Genomic DNA, 24541 nt, shown 5'->3' on the forward strand with positions numbered 1-24541 from the left:
ATATTTCTTTAATACTGTCTTTTTATTTTTGTATCATTAATAAATTAGTTGATATGAACAAAATGGCAATACTGCGGATATTGTGTTACATCATGCGTGATCTGGGGAGTAAAGTCGAGACTATATCCGGTCTCGTTCTCTTTTGCTGTTTCTAGTAGCTCCACAAATTACTTAAAGATAAATTTATTTACCTGTCTATTTTTGTGGTTAAATATGTTTGTTTGTTAAGTTCTCTGAAATATTTGATCATTAATTAATGTTGGGAACATTTTAGAGTATGTTTATTCAGAGTTTTATTTCGGGTAATTATCACTGCTTCACCTGTGGTTCATCTGCATTTCTCTATTAAGAGATATGGTTCCTTGCCATCTAAGCGGCTGTAGTTTCACATGCTATTACTCTGTGAAAAGTTTATAAATACTTGTGAAAGTGCAATATTGCACCGTGTTCTCTTTTGATTGACCCATTTGACATGTGAAAAGTCAGTTTCTTTCAAATCAATTGTACTTAGGAATTATCTGATGATTAACAGGCACAGCCAGGCAAGATATATGCACCGTGAGAGATGCCTGATGTTGTGTGTTGTTTTTCAATGCAGGTATGTAAATGGATCATGGTTCTTTTATTATTGTTAATTGTGTATAGTTGTTTATTATAATTTGGGGCATTTGAGAAATTAATAAAATATTTCTAATCTTTGCAATACTTTTTTTTTTTCCCCTTTCCTTTTTCTCCCAATTTGGAATGCCCAATTCCCAATTTACTTTTAAGTCCTTGTGGTCACGTAGTGATTCGCCTCAGTCCGGGTGGCGGAGGACGAATCCCAGTTGCCTCCGCCTCTGAGATCGTCAACCCGCGCATCTTATCACGTGGCTTGTTGTGCGTGTTGCCACGGAGACATAGCGCGTGTGGAGGCTTCACGCCACCCACCACAGCATCCATGCTCAACTCATCACGCGCCCCACCGAGAACGGACCACATTATAGCGATCACCAGGAGGTTACCCCATGTGACTCTACCCTCCCTAGCAACCGGGCCAATTTGGTTGCTTAGGAGACCTGGCTGGAACCACTCAGCACACCCTGGGATTCGAACTAGCGAACTCCAGGGGTAATCTTTGTAATATTTTATATATTATTATTATTATTATATTATATCTTATATGGACATATATTGTCATTATACATACTATACAAATATTGTCATAATTGTTATATTATTATTATTATTTTTCATTCTCTCTTTTGCTGTACCCCTGTGTTATAAGAGGCACAGCCAGGCAAGATATGTGCACCATGAGAGATGCCTGATGTTGTGTTGTTTTTCAGTGCAGTGCAGAGGAACTGTTGAATTTGTGCTCGCGGGCGAAACACAACAACATTATCTCATGTATTCCGATTCACACACAAATTACTCTTATGAACCGATTATTTTTAGTGAATCAAAACAGACAGCGCATCCAGTGTAGTCGAAAATTACTCTTATGAAGTGGTTCTTTTAATAAATCGTTCAACAAGACTCACAAACTGACTGACTAATTTTCCTTATGCCAAGCTGTAATTAAAGAGACATATTTGCAACAAGTTGTTTTTTGTAATACATTTTCATTTATAAAAAAGCATTAAAACATCACATTTCTCAGCAAATAATCAGAGTAATGGAAGTAGCATGTAAACGGGATTGATGTAGTTGGCCCAAATCATGTAAACATCTTAATCTAATTATTCCTTATACTCTGGTTATTGCAATAATCAGGGTATTGGTGTACATGTAAACATAGCCATTATTTTTTAACAGAAATGCTTCCTATAGTATGTGTCGGGTAGATCACATTCAAATAGCATTGATTTCTATAATGTGCAAGCAGGTACATAAGATGATGTACCATGACATCTTCTTGAACAGCTGTGGAGAGAGAGGATGATGAGTGTGATCTCAGCTGTGGAGGCCTGTCCATAGCTGTGCTATTAATTTAATACAATATATCAATTTAATACTGTGAGTCTAGGCCGGTCTTGCTGTTACTCATTTGTAATGCTTTTAGAATGACAAGGCAGTGGGTTTAACTCATATAGGAAGGGCACAGATATGAACAGAGAGAGAGAGAGAGAGAGAGAGAGAGAGATAACAGGATGCACAAGCATATATATATATATATATATATATATATATATATATATATATATATATATATATATATATATATATATATATATATATTATTATTATTATTTTATTTATTATTATTATTATTTTTACCATGAATCTACAAATACACTTTACTCGTAAAAAGTCCATGGACTTTTATTTTTATTTAAATCAATATATATATATATATATATATATATACACTACCGGTCAAAAGTTTTGAAACACTTATTCTTTATTATAATTTTTTTTCTTCACATTTTAGAATAATAGTAAAGTCATCAAAACTATGGAATAACATAAATGGAACTATGGGAATTATGTTGTGACTAAACAAAATCCAAAATAAATTAAAACTGTGTTATTCTAAATACTTTGGATTACTTCTTCAGCATTGGTAGATTTTTTCACTTGTTTTGACTATAAAAACTCTGCCAGTACAGTAAGACAAAATACACATGTTAAAAATACATTCTCTGAAAAACCTAAATATCTTATGCAGTGTTGTTTCTAAAACAAGATAAATCAAATTGATCTTGTTTTAAGGATTTTTAGATATTTTTACAGGAAAACAATACAAAAATGATTATCAAGAATACGATTTTTGCCCTAATATCAAAGGTCTTACTAGAAAAAAAATAAATTATGATCCAACATGAATTTTCTTAATATGTGATCGTGCCTGGTAACTTGCATGTAAAATGGCTAGAAATAGCATTTTAGCTTACCGTAAAGCTGACAATTTACACAAGGTTTATTTCTATTTCTTCTGCTCCAAACTTACTTCTCTGTCTGCTTGTATGAATGTAACACATCATAAGAAAGTGTTTCACCGCTGTTCAAATGCACTTTGGATCGCATCATTTATATGTATAAATGTTTTCCATCTGAAAGGACTAAATATTAAATGAAGCAAATGACAATAAAATGCAAAGTAATCTCTTCAGTAATCAAAATACTTTTTGAATGTAACTGTATTCTAATTACCAATGATTTAAATTGTAACTGTAGTGGAATACAGTTACTTATATTTTGTATTTTAAATACGTAATCCCGTTACATGTATTCCGTTACTCCCCAACCCTCTGTATATATATATATATAATTACAACTGAAGTACAAATATTCCATATATTCTCAATTAATATGAGATCATAAAAGCTGCATGTATAATAATTATTTTAAAGATTACAAAATTTTACTTTTTTCTGTTAATTCACAAATGTAAATACAATAGGCAAGTGACTCATAATATGACCATTCTTTATTATTATTATTATTATTATTATTAACATCAATATATCTTATTTATTTATGAACACAAATTAAAAGTGTATATTTTAAATGCTGTGACAGGTCACCATTTTTTCACTCTTTTTAATCAATTCTTCTTCACTCATTTTAAATGGTAATGTGGTGACAATTAAATTACAATACAATTGAAGTACAAAAATACAATATGATTACTGATTAATATGGAAATTGTAAAATGATTAATATGAGATCATAAAAGCTGCATGTATATATATATATATATATATATATATATATATATATATATATATATATATATATATATATATATATATATATATATATATATATATTTATCATACTGTGAATCCACAAATGTAAATACAATAGGCAGTTGAATCATAACATGTCCATTAACTTTTTTTTTATTTTATTTTTTTTTTATTTATTTTTTTATTATTATTATTAATTAACATCAATATTTAGTATTTTATTTTTTTATGAACATATAAGAAATTGTGTATATTTTAAATGCTGTCTGGTCACCATTTTTGTCAATTAACCAATGTTTATTTATTTATTTATTATGGACACATAAGGAAAAGTGTATTTTTTAGGTCCTGTGACTTATCACCATTTCTGCAGTACATACACATGTGATGGCAAATATGTATAATGAATATATGTTCCTTTGAGTTTGTTCAATTGTTCAGTTTGTTGTTTTGGAACTGGAGCGCAATTCTACACACACACACACACACACACACACACACACACACACACACACACACACACACACACACACACACACACACACACACACACACACTGATTGATGCGCAACAGATCAATCTGCAATTCGCCCATCGATCCAAAGGGTGGTGTGGAGAATTTGAATGGTCCCAAGACGTGCGAGAACATCAAATTAATCTCGAGCTGAAATTCGTAGATTACGTAGATCACTTATCTCCGTTTTTAGTCTGGGGGGAAATGCAGTTTTTATTAAAGGAATTCTATTAGTATCATTCAACCTCATCCACACTCACGTCATACGTGTCACTCCAGCTATTAACAGCCGAATTACCACTGATAAAATTTACTCAAACTCTGAGTGACATTCATTTTCTGTGTGAGTGAAAAGTTCAGGGCGCTGCGACCTTTTTTTCCCCCGTATCAACTGAGAAGCAATTCAACGAACATAATCCTGTCTTTTATTTTAATGCAAAATGCATTGTTGGAAAAATGCCCTGGGTGATAAAAATATGAATGTTGTGGCGCTGGAAAGAATCGTCTCTTTATGGTCTTGCTCTCCCCTGTAATCCCCCGAACTCCTCCCCTTCTTTCGTGGAGAGCTTCATTTGATCAAATCCTTCAACTTGGAGCGCTTCGCTGAGTCGCACTTTTCTCACAACATCTCAACTGTGGCTGCGCTGCAACTTGTACGAGGACTTCTTCTTCCCCCATCAATAACTAACGCAAAATAGACCAGACGGACTGTATCCTGAAATTATCCGCGATGGAGAGCGGGATCAGATATTCCCGGGTTAATGTCAGTGCGTTCTGCGCCCCGCTTGTGGTTCTACTATTGCTCGCTTGGATTCCGGTGACCAAAACAGTGATAACTTGCAGGTCATGTCAGCTGCTGGATAAGTGGAGTGGTCGGGAATTACTGGTGAGGATGAACGGCGGTGTTCAGTCCGCAGCAGGGTCTGTGGGTAAAGTTAGTGACAAAAATGGAGACGGGGCAACGGCGCTGTTTAATTCGGCTGGTGCTGAAACTGGGCAGCGCGGCTGCAGCGCGAGTGGGAAACACTCTAATCACTCTGTGCGAAAACGGAATACCGACAAGGCAGCCGGTGGCAAAATGCCATCCGATAATAAATGGGAGTCATTGCGCAGTAATGGCAACGTTTCCAAACCCAAACGGTCAGGTTCTGCCCCTGTAGATCTTAAGCATCGAGTTCGCAGAAGCGCCCAGGGACCCGTTATGGCACCAGGCTCGCCCCAGAGTGAGCGCTTGCCGCCGGCTTTTGGGAACGGCACCGTGCGCGCAGCGCGTCGAGTCCCGCGCTCTGAGTTGAGGTTGAACAGGGAAGAGCGGAGAACGGCCACATCGCGGCAGGAAGAGCTGAAACTTACCAGTTCTACCTTTGCACTGACAGGGGATTCCGCTCACAACCAAGCCATGGTGCACTGGTCCGGCCAAAACAGCAGCGTAAGTGGAAAAAGCATGCGCTTAATTTATTAAATCTGTGAAAACACCAACTGAGATGAAAGTATTGCTTGAAGCATCGCCGTCATATTCTGGTCTGTCTAAATTAGTGTGTGTCTAAGTGTGTATAAAGGCTGTGTCTGCGGTGCGTGCGCACGTCCAGTGTGTGTGCGGTCAGAGCGCGCCACCACAGAGACGAACAGATGTCCACTGCTGATGAAGTGATTGCTTCATATGCAACTTGACGGCAGTTTTGCAACTGGCTTGGTCTGTTATTTGATTCACCCTAGCCAAATGAAGGATACTTTACTATGGAATCCAAGAGTTGGAACACACATATGCTTGTTTTTCGTGATCACCAGCAGCGTATCACGCTTTTGAATGCAAATTTGTAGGGGACGCGCGGGTGATGATTTAATTTGTTGTGTGAAACAAATATGAGGAGGGAAGACCTTTTAGTAGAGATATGTTTGGGAGGATTTAGGTGAATAAGGCAATGAAAACTTAGTGCATTATGCAATATGCGTCCCAAAAAATGCCCGGCTTTATTTGTCTACAACACATTTACTATGGCAGCTTATATTGTTGTATTCTTTCTTTCTTTCTTTCTTTCTTTCTTTCTTTCTTTCTTTCTTTCTTTCTTTCTTTCTTTCCTTCCCGTTTTTCCTTCCTTCAATCCTCCCTTCCATCCCTCTCGTTTTTCTGTCTGTCCTTCCTTCTTTTCTTCACTCCTTCCTGTTTTTCTTTCCTTCCTTTCTGTTTTTCCTTCCTTCCTTCCTTCCTTCCTTCCTTCCTTCCTTCCTTGCTTCCCATTTTTCCTTTCTTCCTTCCTTCCTTCCTTCCTTTCTTCTACCTTTTTTGTGATAATTTACTAATGATTGCTTTGCAAAGGCAATTCTACTGAGTATGTTCAGAGCTCTCCTGTCTAATATTTCACATCAAAATAACTACATGTCTGCAAGATTTCAGACATATTTCTTCATCCTTGTTATATTTCCCTCCCTTGCCTGTCAGTGCAGATGTTTTCAAGCCTTCAGGAAAAATCTGGGGGCATTTTCTAATTTAAACACCATACTCACTAACACACCCAATTTATATGAGAGATGACAGTCAAACACAGAAAACTTTCAGGACAGATACAGGAAGAGAGAAACCCTGGGGGTATGAAATTCAGCATGTCTCACTAGAAGAACATGATCAGAAAACCGGCTGCCATTATCATATCATATCATATCTTTTTTTTTTTTTTTTTTTGCAGATCATTTTCTTCTATCTTACCTTAATACTAACAAACCAATCGAATTGCACTGATGCCCAGTTTAAGTTAAATGTTATTTAGTCTGCCAATTAGATCTGTTTTACCATGTAATTGGCCACAACATGGTCATTGGTTATTAAGAAGCGATGTCACGTCTCATCAGTTACCACAACGCATAGCACCTTGACCTGTGCCTGAGACAAATTATAACAATCACTGGCAGAAGAAGATGGATGAACATGACTCAGCTGCAAGCACGGTCCAAGCTCAGTCACCAGAACAAGAGCACCCATGACCCTACTAGTGCTGGGCAAAATTATTATTATTATTATTATTTCAATTTTTTTGTCAGTTCGATATCTATTCTCAAAAGCCATGGATCGATCTTTTAATATATGTGCAACCCTCCAATACAATAGAATAAATCACTCACATTTGCAACCAAATTTCACATTTACTGTACAGAGTAAATGTGGGCTTCCTTAAAGAGAAACTACCGGTTTTTAGCACGTGTTCAACAACTCAATGTAAATACCTGTTAATAGTACAAATTGTGCAATTAAAAAATAAACATGTAACAAAATATAATATATGCAATATAGTATCATATTTATTGATTAAATACATTGATTTTTCAGTTTTAAAAATCCAAACTGTGACAAATTATGAAAAACGAATAAAATATCATTAGAAAAATATGTATTTTCATAATGTACCTAGTTAGAAGGTCCCCTGTATAATTCATGCATTAGCTGAGAAAGAATTTATTTCATATGTAAGCAAAAGGGACATTATAACTGAAATATACCCATATGAATCGATATTGAATCGAAATTGAACTGAAAGCTTGTGAATTGTTATCGTATCGAATCGGGAAATCTCAATACCCAGCCCTTGGCCTTACCATAATGAGTTATTTTCCTTTAATGGAGTTAGTAAGGATTTGTACAAGATGAAGTGTCTCCTTTGTATCCCACTCACCAAGGACATTTTCAAAAAATCACCATCAAATCTGTTTTTATTCTTGCTATGTTACTTTTACTTTTTTAATAATTAAGTACAATTTAATGTGGTACTTTTTTTTCACTCAAGTATGTTTCTGGCTAGATACTTGGACTTTTAATTGAGTAAAATTTTCACTCAGTATCCATACTTTCACTCAAGTAGAATTTCCAAGTACTTTTCACACCCCCTGCAAATAATACATAACAGAAATTATAGTAAAAAAGAAATAAGGTGGAAATTGTGTGCCTTTTTTTTTTTCCATCTCAAAGTTTCAATGTCCTCCTTTGTAGTTTCCAGACTGATCATGCTGAAAATAGATCAAAAGAATTCAGCTGAAATCATTCTGTTCTAACTGAAGTTCGAATCACTGCCCCCAGTGGGTGAAGTTGGAATTGTTATTAAATGTATGGGCATGTGTGAGCTTCAGTTTCCAGGTGAAATGTCCACAGAGTTGCACCAAAAGCGAGTTGTATTTTTAGTTGTAAATAATGTAATACAGTCAAAAGGAATGCATATTTTATTAAATCTACCCCTAAAACTTACTGTCAGTGGAGAAAAATTTAATTTTTGAGCGAAAATGCAATCTCCGAAACGTGCTCACCGAAGTTGCTTGTGTAACGCACTACCAATCATGCTGCAGGAAAGGTGATTACAGTTAAATTTATGCAAAAACGTCCGGTTGATTTCAGGGTACATGAACTTTAGGCAGCTACATGATGATTTCCTGGGTGATCATGTTGTAGTGTCACACCTGTGCATTTTTTAAAAACACGTAAAAAGCACAACTGGCATTTTATGGGTTAACGCTGGAGGGATAATTGTATAAAGCCTGCAAAACTCACATAAAAACCTGACGTCACCACTTTAAAAGTGTTTTTGTTTACTGACTGTTCAATTAAGGTGATTATTTTGCCTCAAAGATTTTGTCAGTCAGCAGAGGAAGAGAATCAAACATTTTTGTTGCCAATTAGTGAGTCACAAAAAGTTCCAGAGAACCCTGTAAAAAATATACAACTAGCACCAGTTGTTATAAGTGACACAGTCTTACGCTAATGCAGCTAACTTGCTAAAATCTATTTCTGGCATCTTAGCACAACACATGTAAGAGGGAAGATGAATATGTCTTATCATATAACACATTGTTACCAACTGACTCCTAAAATGGTATTAATTGTATGGTTTTAAAACATATTGTGCAGTCAACACTGTCTCTTTGATCCAAGCCTGAACAGCAACAGACACTTTGCTAGATGTGGAAAGCACCATTACTAGTTCTGAGTTATTTCAAGTTCCCACATTTAAGTTTCATGCAGGGTTGTTACTACATCTATAAGTGCTTGATTTACATAAAGCATATTCATCTTCCCACATATTGCACCATCAATTTGCTCATAATTTTGACTAATAGTTTGTTTTTACTTGTTAGACTATTATTATTTAGTGATGCTGAGGTGCTTTAACATCTAACTAAAATGTTAGCTTGTCAGCTAATTATGTGGGAAGACTAACTAGACCAGCTTCAGACCAGATTGGCCATGCATTTAGACTAAACCCGCTTAGACCCCCTTTTTTTTTTTTTTTTTTTTTTTTTTAAATTATTATTATTTATTTATTTATTTTCTTTACATCAGAGTCAAAAAAATAAAATAATAATGAGAAGTATCACGTGCATTAGGTATGTGGGTGGACAGCTGAAGGGCAAATATTTTTATTTTTTCTGATATGAATGGTAGCTCTGCCACAAAGCATTTGGCAAGCAATGTAAATGAAGACAGATATCACTGAAAATGCCTTTGCTAGACAAAAAGAACAGCCACCACAAACATTTTTCTTCTCGGGGTAATCTGAATAATTTTTTTTTCAGACCTCCGAAAGGACACGCCTGTTGAAACAAACAACTCTCCTTTGTAACTGCATCCTGAAATATTCAATACCAGGTCACTTTTTATTAATTGAAAATAGAATATTTTCCCCTGTGTGAAAGAACAAACTAGCAATATGGCACAAAGACCTATTACTAGCATTACAAACCAGTTGCATTAGCTAATAAGTGAGTTAACTGTACAATATCATAGACATTCATGGTCAGGGCAACACAGAATCTGCATGCGCAGAACTTTGCAGAAAGTGACTCAGATTTTTGCAGCATTGGAACGGCAAGTTTTCATAAGGTACACATTCCGCCCCTTTGCGTGTTTATTAAATGTTTAGTATAATTTGTGTATGATTTCATCTACTTGAAGAGTATGGTACATTTAACATATTTTGGGGCATATTCATTAAACTTTTGTGCATGGTATTTCAGCACAAAAACCTGCATCTTATTCACTAACCACCTACAATCTATTTTAGCAGGCGCAAACAGTACTGAAATTGCGCTGCGTCTTGAGTATTTAAATGTAAATTGTCAACCCAGTCATTGTCATTCCTTTCCACACAAACACACCTCATTTCTATGTAAATTAGGCTAATTTCTGACTGTGCTTCTTTCACAAAAATTGCCTGCCACAGTTTAAATTGTGCTATTACCGCGGATAAAAGCAGGTAGTAAAATTAATTTTCTTTCAAAGTAGAGCTTCCAGAATGAACGCGTTAACGCATGCGATTAATAAAAAAAAGTTTAACACGTTCATTTTTCTTAATCACGATTAGCGCATTTACCGTTAAAACAACATACACCAGCGTAAACACTTGTTTGAAGGGTGGAACCTTTGCGATGTGTCCATCTGGAGTCATTACACTTACGCACACTTCACAACACACACACACACACACACACACACACACACACACACAGTGATCAGATGATGGGGAAAGGAGCTCTGATGTATAAAACAAGCCCAGATGGGACTTGTGAAAGAAATCAAGTATTTTTCAGCCTATGTAAGGCACATTTTAATTACCACAGAAGCATGTTAAGTCTTAACAATCACCAAAATGCAGAATGAGATGTTTTTGTCTGCAAGCGCTTTTCATGTGGAGTTTAAAGCGCCGTTTGATGCTACCGTTGCCACCCTGACGCGAATCATGAATGCGGCTTCACGATTGCTGTAGGTAAGTGGATAGCCACAGCCTAGCAGCAGATTAATATTGTGAAGGATGAGAGTTTAAGAGATTTAATGCCCATTGCAACTTATGGGAAGATTAGTTCTTTCAATTAGCTAAACTCCCACTTTGGGAAAATTTTAATATTACTTGAATTGGTGCTATTTTAGGGCATTTATATCTTCACACTGTGGATGGCTTTGTTTGGAAAATATTAATAAAGCATTATATTTTTACATATTTTTTTTGTTCCTTTTCCTTCCTAAATTGAAAATAAATGCATTTTGACAGGAAAAGAAATCAAATCAAATCCTTTATTGTCCCTCAACCATATACACAAGTGCAACAGTGGGTGAAAGTCTTGGGTGCAGTTCCAAGCAACATAGCAGTATGACAATTACAATAAACATCTTATTTACACATAACACAGTTTACACATCTTGTTTCATAACACAATATACAATATACACTTAATAATATACAATATACAGTATACAACCGCTCATGTCAGCAGTAATTCATCAAATAATGATCAAATGATGGAGAAAAGCATTGTAAGTTGGCATATAGTCAGATGTGCAGTGCAGTCAAGCACACTTTCGGCATGTTTAAGAGATAATTCAGGTATCTGGACCAAATAGTGATGATATACAGTCCTGACAGGGCGTGCCAAATGTGGTGGTCTGCGCGTGCAAATTGCGTTCAGCAGAGATTTTTTGCCCGTCTTTGTGCCGTTGCCTGATCTGCATAGTTTCTTTAGTGAATTGGGTGCTAAAGAGCGCAGACAACACATGCAAAATGCCAGCTCTTTTACCAGGCACAGTTCACTCTTAGTGAATCTGCCCCTTATTATGTTTAAATCCACTCTCCAAAAATCAGCACAGAAAATACATAATTTCCATTTGGGCCTACTCATGGTCAATCATTGCTTAAAGACAATATCTGGCACAATCAAACCAAACTGTCATTTGTAGTAAAGCTAACTCTTACCTCAAGACTATGTCAGTGTTGGGTAGTAAATAAAACTCACAAATTAACTGAAAGTAGCAACACTACTAACCTCGCTATGTTTTTAAGGAGTGTCAGCAGTAGCTCAGCTGCTTTCAAAACATCTCTCAGTAGCTTTTCCAGTAATGAGCTACTTTTTCCAACAAAGAGCTGTGTAGAGTGACGCACACAGCTTTACAGCCAAGCAAGCTTTGGCAATAATCAAAGGCATCTCTGAAATTTAGCATTGAGAAGTCTGAGTGGATCGTTTGGATTTGTGTGGAAAGTTCATGTAAATGAACCAGTTCAAAAATTGGTTCACTGATTTATTTAAATCCCTGTGCAGAAGTCTCTGCAAGACATTTTAATGAAATAATTAGTTTAAAGCAATAGTTCACTTTACTGACTTTTATCATTAAATCACCCTCAAGCCATCCCAGATGTGTATGACTTTCTATCTTCTGCAGAACACAGATTTTTAGAAGAATAACTCAGCTCTGTAGGTCCATAGGTCCCACAGCACAGAGATATTCTTCTAAAAATCTTTGTTTGATTCACACAGCACAGGCCAATTGTTAAATGTGAAGTGTGTTTAAGATACACTTGCAGTTTATTCCCTCAGGTCAGTGACTTCCATCTCTTGTTTCACAATACAGGCAAGAAGCAATATATAGAGTTATTAGATTCAGTTTCAGTTTAACAGTTTAATTCAAGTTTATTAATCTGACCAACTGTAACATACGATGGCATATAGTCACGACAATCACACTTTGCTCTTTGACTCATAAAGAATCAAACACACACACACTATTCCCAGTCTTAAATGTGAAACACGCAGAAATGTGATCCACATTTGGCTTTCAACTTTCTCTCCAAATTAGCAAGTGAATATATCTTGTTGTAGTATGTTTACAAAATGTCCAAAATCTGGCATTTTTGCAAGAGCGGTGAGATAATTTGCATCCTCTAATACAGATCAGTAATTAACGGGAATGCAACTGTCATTGCTGTTCTTCATGGTTAATAAGATACCAAAATGTGGGTGTTAAAGAATGTTCTTATCTAAATGTTAATTAACAGATTGAGAGTTAACTAAACTTAAAAGAGAGCAAGACAGACTGCGAGGACAAGTCACATAGAATAAGTGAAAAAGGAGTGCCATAACACTGTGTGAAGACAACACACTGAAGGCTTGTCCTGCCAGCATGAATACTCATGCAGTTATTCAGTTTGACGGGTGAAGACTAGCAGGACTAAAAGCTAGTCAGGGAGTTTCCATCGAGGGGCTTTTCTCCAAGGAAGCAAGGGAGGCAGTGCCTCCTCAAAATTAATACAAATATAAACAAGAAATATTATGAAGTATGAGATCAAATAGAGTAAAAAAATCATATTTTTTTCTAAATAACACTGTCCAACCATGACCCAAGTGTATATAGGCAGCATTGACTTTTCCTCGTTTCAAACTCGTATGACTTTCTTTCTTCTGCAGAACACAAACAGAGATATTTTAATGAAGATATAATGCCTTGGCCATCATGATTTCAAGCTCAATTACACTTCCTAGCACCATCTTTTGGACTGTTCTCAATCAAAACCGACTGCATTGCTTCAGAAGACTTCAACTGCATCCGAATATCCATACTTCTCTACTCTATAGTATGCCAAAAGCAGTATGCCAATGGAGTAGTATGTCCGAATCCATGTGAAGAAGCAGTAAGAGAGAAATACCCGGATGACCTACTATTTCCGGCAAGATTTTGAAGTGCAGATCGACTGGACACGTAACGATCCCATAATCCCTCGGGAGATGAGGAGACGTAACTTTCAAAACACTGTATTTTAAGGAACGGCGGTGAATCGCGAGTTGTTCTCAACTGTAAGTGCTATATATACCAAGATAATTGTTTCTTGTGCTTAACTGGTGCTTGTTTAACAAAACCAAAACTGACAGTTTTGGCGGTTGTTGTTATTACGTCATATGCTCAGGTCACGAGACGATGCCAACGTCCCCGGTTGAAGTATATCCGAAATATATCCATACTACTCGCATACATATCTAAAAGAATGTACTGTTTTGCTGGCAGATAAGTGTGTCCTTCATCAAATACAGTACATACTGTGACAGTACGCAGTTTTGGATGCAGTGATGGATTAAAACACTGGAGTCTTATGGATTAACTTTATGCTGCCTTTATCTCCTTTTTGGAACTGTAAAATTTGGTCACTATTCACTTACATTGTATGGACAAACAGGCATCATATCTCTATTAAAATATCTTTGTTTGTGTTCCACGGGAGAAAGAAAGTCATACAATTTTGAGACAACATTAGAGAATGATTATTTTGGGGTGAACTATTCCTTTAAAAGTAGTTAGAAGCTCTGAAAATTGCATCTCAAGACCCCTGCAGTCATGCTTCGTCCAGCTGGTAAAAATGCGTCCTGTGTGACTGACTATTATTTTGAGGCTGCGCTACCTTTGAAGCTGCTGGTACGGCTTGTAAAAACACAAAGTTACATGTATTACATGTATTTCAAGCTTGAATCAGAAAATACGTAGTTTTATTGTGGTATTTATGAACTGGTCAGGGGGCATGATTAATTGCTATTTTTTTTATGCTTTATTTTTTATCAAAGTAATTGCACTTAACACTTAATAGTGTGTTTATGTATATGAAACATAATTATAATGTTAGTTGAGCTTGTAATGTAAAGTTAAAAGTGTTCCCTATGCCTTTAACCCAAAAACTGTGTAAACATTAAATTAAAATGAAACATGAATTTACATTGGACAAAAAACTCAAATGCCAAGAGTGGACTTTCTTTGCCTACTCATTTCATAAGTCCATGACACGCCACTGGTTTCCACATCCCAGAATGCAGTGGGGAAACACCCATCTCAGGGCTGATCAGCCATAGACGGGCTGCTGTGTGTATATCTGTGGTGCAGATTGAATCCCAAGCAATCTGTAACCCTCAGGAATAAGAGTGAATAGTCCAATTACTTTTTTTTTTCTTTTTTTTTTTTTCAGTCGAGGAAAGTAGTGCTGAAAGAGATGCTGAGATGACAGACTGGGATAATTGTTGCATGGAGGACTTTACTTGTGGTGCAGCACTCTACTGAGATTACAACATCGGAATAAAGTCATTATTACTCTTGCCATGAATACTTGCAACGATTATTGCCTCTTGTCTTCTCTGAAGAGCAAAGCAATTCAGTGATTTTGACATATGTGTTGCAATTCAATGCAGACTAAATGGCAGTTAAGGGATCAATCCACATTAATGCCTGCTAATAAAATTATATGAAGAATGTGATATTAATAATTATTTACTGTACAAAGCTCAGAATGAAATGCTAAATTAATTTTCATTAGACAATTAATGTACTTAAAACTATATTTAATCCTTACTTTATTAATTAAATATTAGAAGCACCATTATGAATGATGGAAAGTGTTATATTTGTAGTCTTTATTTTGGGGCCTTGTTTACTGTATGCACAGGTTAGTAAAAAGAGTTTTGGAGTCTAAACGTAAAGTAAATTTTTTCAAAGTCAAATTAAATGTCTTAGCGAGGTGTTAACTATCAGGACAAAAAAAAATGTGTACGGAAATGTGTCAAAATATCAGATCTGTACATTAGGTCTTGCGGTGGCAATTCAGCCTACTAGACCTGCCGCTTTTTAATGTGTCAGTAATAGACCTAATAAACAAACAACAACATTAACAAGAAACGCAATGCTCTAGGCTGAATAACTTTGCAATCAAACATGAACACAAAGTTAAACCTTAAGAAAATAAAAGTTGTTTTATTTGACTTTTTTTTTTACTTTTTAATTTTTTTCTCCAATTTCTGAATGTTTACTTAGTTTGTATCTTAGTTATTTTGTTTTTAGGCTATTTTTTCTATTGATTGTAATTTATTCAATGTGCAACTTGTACATTTAAATTATAGCATGTACGTTTTTGCTGTGGAATCACAATTTATTGTGGATGTTTTACTCTTATTTATTGACTACATTCAGCTGTATATTATCACAAAATATGCATTCAATAGATTTAATGGGCCGGTCATTTTTGACTTGGAAATCCACAAGTGTGACTTTCTGTAATTTTTTTTTTTTTTTTACATTTATTTATTTTTTATTAAAAATTTCTGTTTAAACATTAAAACAACCTAGTGTGATAAACAAGGCAGAACATTTTATTTAATATAGTAAAAATATCCATTTAAAAAAAAAAAAATAGCATTTGCTCAGGTATTTTAGGCCTGTTTTCAATAAATTCCAAAAAGAGGTGCAAACCCTGATGTAGTTGCTAGAAATCAAGTTGAAAAAAGATCTAATGCAATATTTAATGATACTATATGGATTATGTGAGATTCATAAACCATTTAAATTGGTCGGTCATTTTAGCCCGGGAACACAAGGAGTGGTAGCCAATGAGGAACACAGCACAAGGGTTAATATATTAAATCAATCATGTAAAACAAACAATGCTTCCTGTCAGTCCTTTGAAGGGGCCTGAAAAACTATACATTAGAGTAGTCAATTTGATAGTTTCTTCAGACGAACCCACTCCTGCCCATCTTTTGCCTTTTATTTTGACATTAAATGTGATCTGTGTGCAGAGCTGGCTAGGACACCGCTGCATGCGAGCATGTTAATAAAATAAAAAAAGATTGAGGTATGGTGCATGCCAGTATTAGGCTTGGCCCATCTGTGTGAGACATCTTTGAAAAGACACATCAGAGATGGATGAAGACATCTGGATTCACCTGCTGCATCTGCTTGTGTCCAAACATGTTTACTTCACTTCCCTCAGGAGCGCTAAAAGACTGAGATCCGCTTAGCTGTAGCTTTGATCAAGCACTTCGATGTGTCACTGCGCTCTGGTGCTGCTTGGGCATTTACCTCCTTTACCAGTCATTTATATACAAACACAAACAAATTACCAATTCAAATTATTCCACATGGCTTAAGCGCCCCATTCATCAACCTTTTACAAACAAGTTATTACCATCTAACGATTAAACTACAAAGACAATTTTTAGTACAAGAACTTGTAAGTAGGCATTTCTTCAACTACAGGAACTTTTATGTCTCAGTGATTTATTTATATTCAAATGAACAGATTTAAACTTTTTCCCTTGTTATATAAAGGTCACAAACTGTCTTCAATTTGCTACTCTCAAACAGTGTTGGGTACGTTACTCAAAATAAATAATCCACTGCAAATTACTTCCAAAATTGTAACTTTACTGATTATTTATTGAAATAGCAATAATAATACTTTCCTTTTAAGTTACTGTAAGGGGGTTCAGTGGAAAGGAGGAGGCGAGAACCGGCTTGACAACTTAAATAATAATTTAATAAACAACTTAAACACACAACCAAAAACCACACAGTACAGCTGCCTGCAATTCTCTCTCTCTCGAACTGTCGTCCCCGGCCGCCTTTATCCCTTGCGCGCCCCATCAGGCTGATTGGGGACCGGGTGTGTCTCATTCCAGCCCAGCCCCGCCCTCCTCGGCTCTACAGTTACTTTCTAAATTTTTTTTTTTTATAAAAACAAATTCAAAATAATGTATATGCTACCTCCTTGTTCATACAATGCAAACAGATGATTTTCAATTCATATTTTAAATGTATTGTGCATAGTGCTGGGTATATTACTTATGAATAGTAATCTGATACTGATTACAAATTACATGACTAAAATTGTAGTGAGCAACGCGATCTCTTGGATTACATTTTGATGGTAATCTAATTTGAATGCTTTAGGATTTCTTTTGAATTACTTCTGACCTAATTCTTATTTATTTGATGTCACATGCATTGGAGTTGGATAATCTATACCACTTTGACATAATTTGCTTAAATGCATCTAAGAAAGCTCACTTAATGGATAAAATATGAGAATGTATACAGTTGTGCTCAAAAGTTTGCATACCCTGGCAGAAATTGTGAATTTTTTGCATTATATGACTGATCTTTTATTTAAGGATAGTGATCATATGAAGCCATTTATTATCACACAGTTGTTTGGCTCCTTTTTAAATCATAATGATAACAGAAATCACCGAAATGGCCCTGATCAAAACATACCCTTGAATGTTTGGCCTGGTTACAGACACACAAGGTGACACACACAGGTTTAAAATGGCAATTAAAGGTTAATTTCCCACACCTGTGGCTTTTTAAATTGCAATTAGTGTCTGTGTATAAATAGTCAATGAGTTTGTTAGCTCTCACGTAGATGCACTGAGCAGGCTAGATACTGAGCCATGGGGAGCAGAAAAGTACTGTCAAAAGACCTGCGTAACCAGGTAATGGAACTTTATAAAGATGAAAAAGGATATAAAAAAGATATCCAAAGCCTTGAAAATGCCAGTCAGTACTGTTCAATCATTTATTAAGAAGTGGAAAATTTGGGGATCTCTTGATACCAAGCCAAGGTCAGGTGGACCAAGAAAGATTTCAGCCACAACTGCCAGAAGAATTGTTCGGGATACAAATAAAAACCCACAGGTAACCTCAGGAGAAATGCAGGCTGCTCTGGAAAAAGACGGTGTGGTTGTTTCAAGGAGAACAATATGACGATACTTGAACAAAAATGAGATGCATGGTCGAGTTGCCAGAAAGAAGCCTTTACTGTGCCAATGCCACAAAAAAGCCCGGTTACAATATGCCCGACAACACCTTGATACGCCTCACAGCTTCTGGCACACTGTCATTTGGAGTGACGAGACCAAAATAGAGCTTTATGGTCACAACCATAAGCGCTTTGTTTGGAGAGGGGTCAACAAGGCCTATAGTGAAAAGAATACCATCCCCACTGTGAAGCATGGTGGTGGCTCACTGATGTTTTGGGGGTGTGTGAGCTCTAAAGGCATGGGGAATCTTGTGAAAAGTGATGGCAAGATGAATGCAGCATGTTATCAGAAAATACTGGCAGACAATTTGCATTCTTCTGCATGAAAGCTGCGCATGGCACACACTTGGACATTCCAGCAGGATAATGACCCTAAGCACAAGGCCAAGTTGACCATCCAGCGGTTACAGCAGAAAAAGGCGAAGGTTCTGGAGTGGCCATCGCAGTCTCCTGACCTTAATATCATCGAGCCACTCTGGGGAGATCTCAAATGTGTGGTTCATGCAAGACGACCAAAGACTTTGCATGACCTGGAGGCATTTTGCCGAGATGAATGGGCAGCTATACCACCTGCAAGAATTTGGGGCCACATAGACAACTATTATTACAAAAGACTGCACGCTGTCATTGATGCTAAAGGGGGCAATACACAGTATTAAGAACTAAGGGTATGTATACTTTTGAACAGGGGTCATTTAATTTTTTTCTTTGTTGCCATGTTTTGTTTTATGATTGTGCCATACTGTTATAACCTACAGTTGAATATGAATCCCATAAGAAATAAAATAAATGTGTTTTGCCTGCTCACTCATGTTTTCTTTAAAAATGGTACATAAATAACAAATTCTCCAAGGGTATGCAAACTTTTGACCACAACTGTATATGTTTTTTGTGTGTTTTATTCGCTATTTGTCTGTTTCTCTATGTGTTTCTCTGTTTCTCGTTATTTGTCTGTGTGTGTTATTATTATTATTATTCTTTTTTTCTTCTAAAAAACAACAGATCTAAAAGTGACCATACTTGAAGAAGCACCCAATTGCAGTTGTACTTAGTATACTCATTTGTTCTCTATATACTGTACTAGGCACATTTGCTTATCAGATGATTTAATCTAACAAGGTTTTTCATTTTATGTCTTCTCTGCTCTCGAAGTTTATAATCTTGTTGTTGGGAAGGTGAATACACGTTTTCAAATTACTCTTTGCTGCAGGTAAGTGATGATAGGTGTGTGATAATTGTATCCATTCCTTTCCTCCTTCATCTCGCTCTTTCCATCAGCTTTCATTTCCACTGTCCTGATATTTTTGTAAATGAAACCATGGGGCCAGGGAATAAAGATAGCACTGTCTGACCTGTTTTTTTTTTTCTTCACTCTGCTGGTATGTAATTTATATGTAAAGCAGCATGGGAAGTGCAGGTGGAAGGATGATGAATTGATTAAGCACTAAACCACAACAGCCGACAGATCATTAGCGATCAGGCCGTTTGGATTGGTCAAAGAGATCAGGGGTAATTGATTTATCCACACGCCCATGGGCCAATTCACTATCAGGGGAAAGACAAAGTTAGGGTGGTGTGGGAGGGCGATATTTGTAGCCATTCATTTGCATTCTGACCAGATTTTTATCTAGTTGGGCCAGACAAGATAAAAGCAAGCAGCAGTCACGGTCCAGCAATTTCTGTTTTGTCTGTGCCACAGGTTTGCATACCTAAAGAAATTGAGAACATCTACGCTAAACAATACAGATGTTGGTGAGACCAGGGGAGTGTTAACACATTTTGTTTCAACATTTGTAACTAGTGTTTTTTTTTATTTTATTGATTTTATGTTTTTTAGTGTTTTGTGCTATGTGTCTCAAACTTTCATACAATATTCCCATATTTATCTCCCATAAGGAATATTCCAGTTTCAATACAAGTTAAGCTCAATCAACAGCATTTGTGGCATAATGTTAATTACCACAAAACAATCAAATAAATAAAATATTAATAATAGACTCATCCCTCCTTATCTTTAAAAAAAGGGAGGAAAAAATAAAGGTTACAGTGAGGCACTTTTTTGGGAGGGTTTAAAGGCAGAAATGTGAAGCTTGTCTTTTTATAAAAGCACTTACATTAATTCTTCTGTTAAAACTCATGTATGATTTAGCTGTAGCCGAAAGTTGTTTAAATAATTGTTTTTAATGGCAATTTAGGGTTATGGCATTACTGTAACATTGGGTTCTAGGAATGGAAGAGAGGAGACACCGGAGCAGGTTCTTTAAATCCTTTAATGATAATCGCTGGAGTGGAAACACACAATAAATCTTAATTAGTAATCGCTGGAGTGGAACAAACCACAAATCGTAACATAACACTTCACTAACTCAACGTAACACTTCAAGGACTGACAAAGGAATGGGCAAAACTAGAGGGTATTTATACACAAAGAACTAAATGAGGGAATGGAATACAGGTGAGGATGTTGAATGAGGGCTGTGAATTCTGGGAAATTAAGTCTGGGGGAAAACTTCAAAATAAGAGTCCTTGAAGAAAATTAGGGAGATGGACTGTGACATTACCACCCCCCTCCCCCCCACCTTAAAGGGCGACTCCTGGTGCCCAACGATGGATGAGGAGGGTATGATGACGCAGAAGATGAAGGATCCAAGGAGGATGATCAGGAGCTGGAAAAGTATCCGGAGGCCTGGGGGGCGGCTTCAGGGCTGGGAATGGATCCGGGGGCCTGGAGGGTGGCTTCAGGGCTGGGAATGGATCAGGAGGCCTGGGAGGCTGCCACAGGGCAGGGACTGGGTCAGGAGGCCTGGGAGGCTGCCACAGGGCAGGGACTGGGTCAGGAGGCCTGGGAGGAAGCCACAGGGCTAGGAATGGGTCAGGAGGTGGAACCGCTGGAGGAGGAGACTCTAAGGAAGCGTGCGGAACCGTGGAAGACTCTGAGGGTGGAGCTGTGGAAGGCAGAGCCGTGTAAGACAGAGCCGTGGAAGGCTCGAGGGGCGGAGCCATGGAAGGTGGATCCATGTGAGGCTCAAGGGGTGGAACTGGGGATCCTAGTGCCTGGAGCGTAGCTGAAGGCTTGAAGGACCATGACGGAGCCGGAGGCTCGGAGGACCGAGCCAGCATCGAAGGCTCGGAGGACTGAGGTGAAGCTGGGGGATCGGAGGACAGAGGTGGAGCCAGTAGGGCTGAGGACCAAGGTGGAGCCAGAGGGAAGGAGGTCCCTGGTGGAGCCTACACTCCGCTCAGGTGACCGGCTGACCAAGGCAGAGCTGGAGGGACGAAGGTCCCCGGTGACGCTGACAGGCCGACGGCCCATGGTGGAGATGATGGGACGTAGGGCCAAGGTGATGAAGAGGGATCGGAGGGCCAAGTGGAGTCCAGGGTTCGGATGGCAAAGGTGGAGTCGGAGGGTAGGCCGATCCCCTTGTCTGTAGAGTCCCCAGGGCTGATGGTTGAGCCGGTGACTTGAGGGGAACTGGCTGATCAGAGGAGGGAGGAGGAGGAGCCAAGGAAGGTGTCGAGGGAGGAGCCATGGAAGGCATCGAGGGGTTGAAGTGAGCCTGTGGAGGCGGGGCTGAGGAATTTGATGGCCTTGGCAGAGGGGGAGGGAGTGGGAGGATGGGTGGGAACAGCAGAGATGAGGAAACTTGGAAACTGGATGGGATCAGTGGTGACTGGAGACTCATGGGACAGATTTCAAAAACAATAACTATATTAGTAGGGACTGGGCTCAGCTCACCCTCAGTGGTGGGAATATGGGCGGGGCTCCATTCAGTGCCCTCGAACTCCACTAATATTCCCTCTGGGACGGACATTGGTGCCGGCTCTCGCACCTGGTCAGACTCCGCGATGGGCTCGGGCTCTGAATCTGCGGTTGGCTCTGGCTGTTGGTCCTTTGTGGGCAAGGCTGATGGCTGGCTGGGCTGTGGCTCTGGGATGGTTGAGGCTACAGGCTCTGGCTCTGGGACGGTCGAGGCTACAGTTTCTGGGACGGTCGAGGCTACAGGCTCTGGGATGGTCAAGGCTACAGGCTCTGGGATGGTCAAGGCTACAGGCTCTTTGACCGTGGCAGGAGTGGGCTCTGGCTCGTAGACAGTGGCAGGCTTGGGCACTGGCTCATAGACCATGGCAGGTGTCGAGGAGGGGTAATGGAGGTTCAGCGTGGCTCAGACGTATTCCAAGAAGGAAATATTCTCTACTTGTGGAAGGGCTGTGGAATGATGGAAGTTTAAGCCCATACCATAGATGGTACAGAGGTAGGGGTCCAAGATAGTGGTGGAAGTGATGAGTTGGCAGAACTTGACGGTGTATACAGGGAGAGGAAGTTCTTGCTTGAATAAATCCATAAATGAACCGGTCAGCTCCATGAATCTTGTGAGTCTGGACATGTAGGAGAGGAGGATTAGAGGGATCGCTGGAGTGGAAGAGGACGTTAGGAGGAACAGGTAAGTGATTCAGTATCCTTTGTAGGTCGGTCCTTCTGTAACATTGTGGTCTAGGAGTGCAAGAGGAAGAGAGGAGACGCTGGAGCAGATTCTTTACATACTTTAATGATAATCGCTGGAGTGGAAACAAACGCTGGAGTGGAAACACACAATAAATCTTAACACTAGTAATCGCTGGAGTGGAACAAACGCTGGAGTGGAACTAACAACAAATCATAACATAACACTTCACTAACTCAAGGACTGACCAAGGAATGGGCAAAACTAGAGGGTATCTATACACAAAGAACTAAATGAGGGAATGGAATACAGGTGAGGATGATGATGAGCAGGTGGGAATGATGAGGGCTGTGAATTCTGGGAAATGAAGTCCAGGGGAAAACTTCAAAATAAGAGTGCTTGAAGAAAATGAGGGAGACGTCAAGATTACAAAAAAGTTGAGCTGAAGGGTGTGCATCAATGAACAAGGAGAAAATATAGATATAATTTTGATTTCATTGAGCAGAAAAAAAGAAGTGTTTTGGAAAGTAATTTAAAAGTAAAACAATTAGTGATGTGAATTCATCAGTAAATTAATCTGATCATATTTTTAGATAAGTAAATAGTAATTTTTTTGTGTATTACTTTTTTAGTCCTTCCGGGGTTTTAACACTAACAGAAAACACAGACATTGTTGTGCACAAATTAATGCACAACATTCTATTGTGCATGAATTTAATGTGGCAATACTTGTTCAAAGCTTGTTCTTAGTGTTAAAAACCCTCCCAGGCAAGATTTTCTAGTACTTTTTACATGTAAATGAAAAGCTAAGGTTGATTTTTTTTAACAACATAACCTGCTGATTAAGATTCTACAAGTCTGTCAATTAACATCCATTAACGTAATTGCAAATCAAATTATAAACCAGACATGAAATTGTTTTTTGTCCTATAAATCCATTATATTTTTACTCAGAGTCTTACAACTTATATTTGCACCTCAGGAGGGTGGTGTTCATGTACGATTGTGGTATCACCCCTGTAGGTATTATTTTATATATTTTGTAGATTGGTTAAACTGATCACCTCACCCCATGTTACCCTACTGTTCACAAAGTTACACAGCACATCATGGCTTTTATGAAGAGCAGTATGGAATGAAATATCATACTGTATGAAGCACTTTACTGTACTTACATTTTTGCTTACAACATTTTTACAACTTTTTGTACATCACAGCATTTACCTGGTGAACTGAACACCAGAGGTGCTAAAACAACAATGAAGTTTATTCACTTACACACAAATTACAAATAAAATGGTAGAATAACGTTCATAAACATTTACTTTCCATCCTGTTCCTCACACAATGCTATCTGATAACATCAAGGCACTTTTACTATAGTGCACTATAGTACTTAACAACTACATTCATAATCGTGTACATTTTGCATTTCACATTTGCCTTTTATGACACTATTGGTTAGGTTTAGGTTTAAGGTTTAGGGTAGGGAGGTAATTTTTGTTGATTTAAATGCTCGATAGAGCATTAACCTTA

General features: G+C 37.7%; 1 protein-coding gene across 1 annotated transcript in view; it reads left to right on the top strand.

Moving 5' to 3' along the window:
* Positions 1-4248: 4248 nt before the first annotated feature.
* Positions 4249-24541, top strand: part of LOC127444079 (VPS10 domain-containing receptor SorCS1) — a 310619-nt gene continuing 290326 nt past the window's right edge. The window contains exon 1 of the mRNA XM_051703250.1: positions 4249-5617. Coding sequence (XP_051559210.1) covers positions 4919-5617 — 699 coding nt within the window. The 5' untranslated portion in view covers positions 4249-4918. The remainder of the gene's footprint in view (positions 5618-24541) is intronic.

The sequence above is a fragment of the Myxocyprinus asiaticus genome, chromosome 7, assembly GCF_019703515.2.
Source record: "Myxocyprinus asiaticus isolate MX2 ecotype Aquarium Trade chromosome 7, UBuf_Myxa_2, whole genome shotgun sequence".
Lineage (NCBI taxonomy): Eukaryota > Metazoa > Chordata > Actinopteri > Cypriniformes > Catostomidae > Myxocyprinus > Myxocyprinus asiaticus.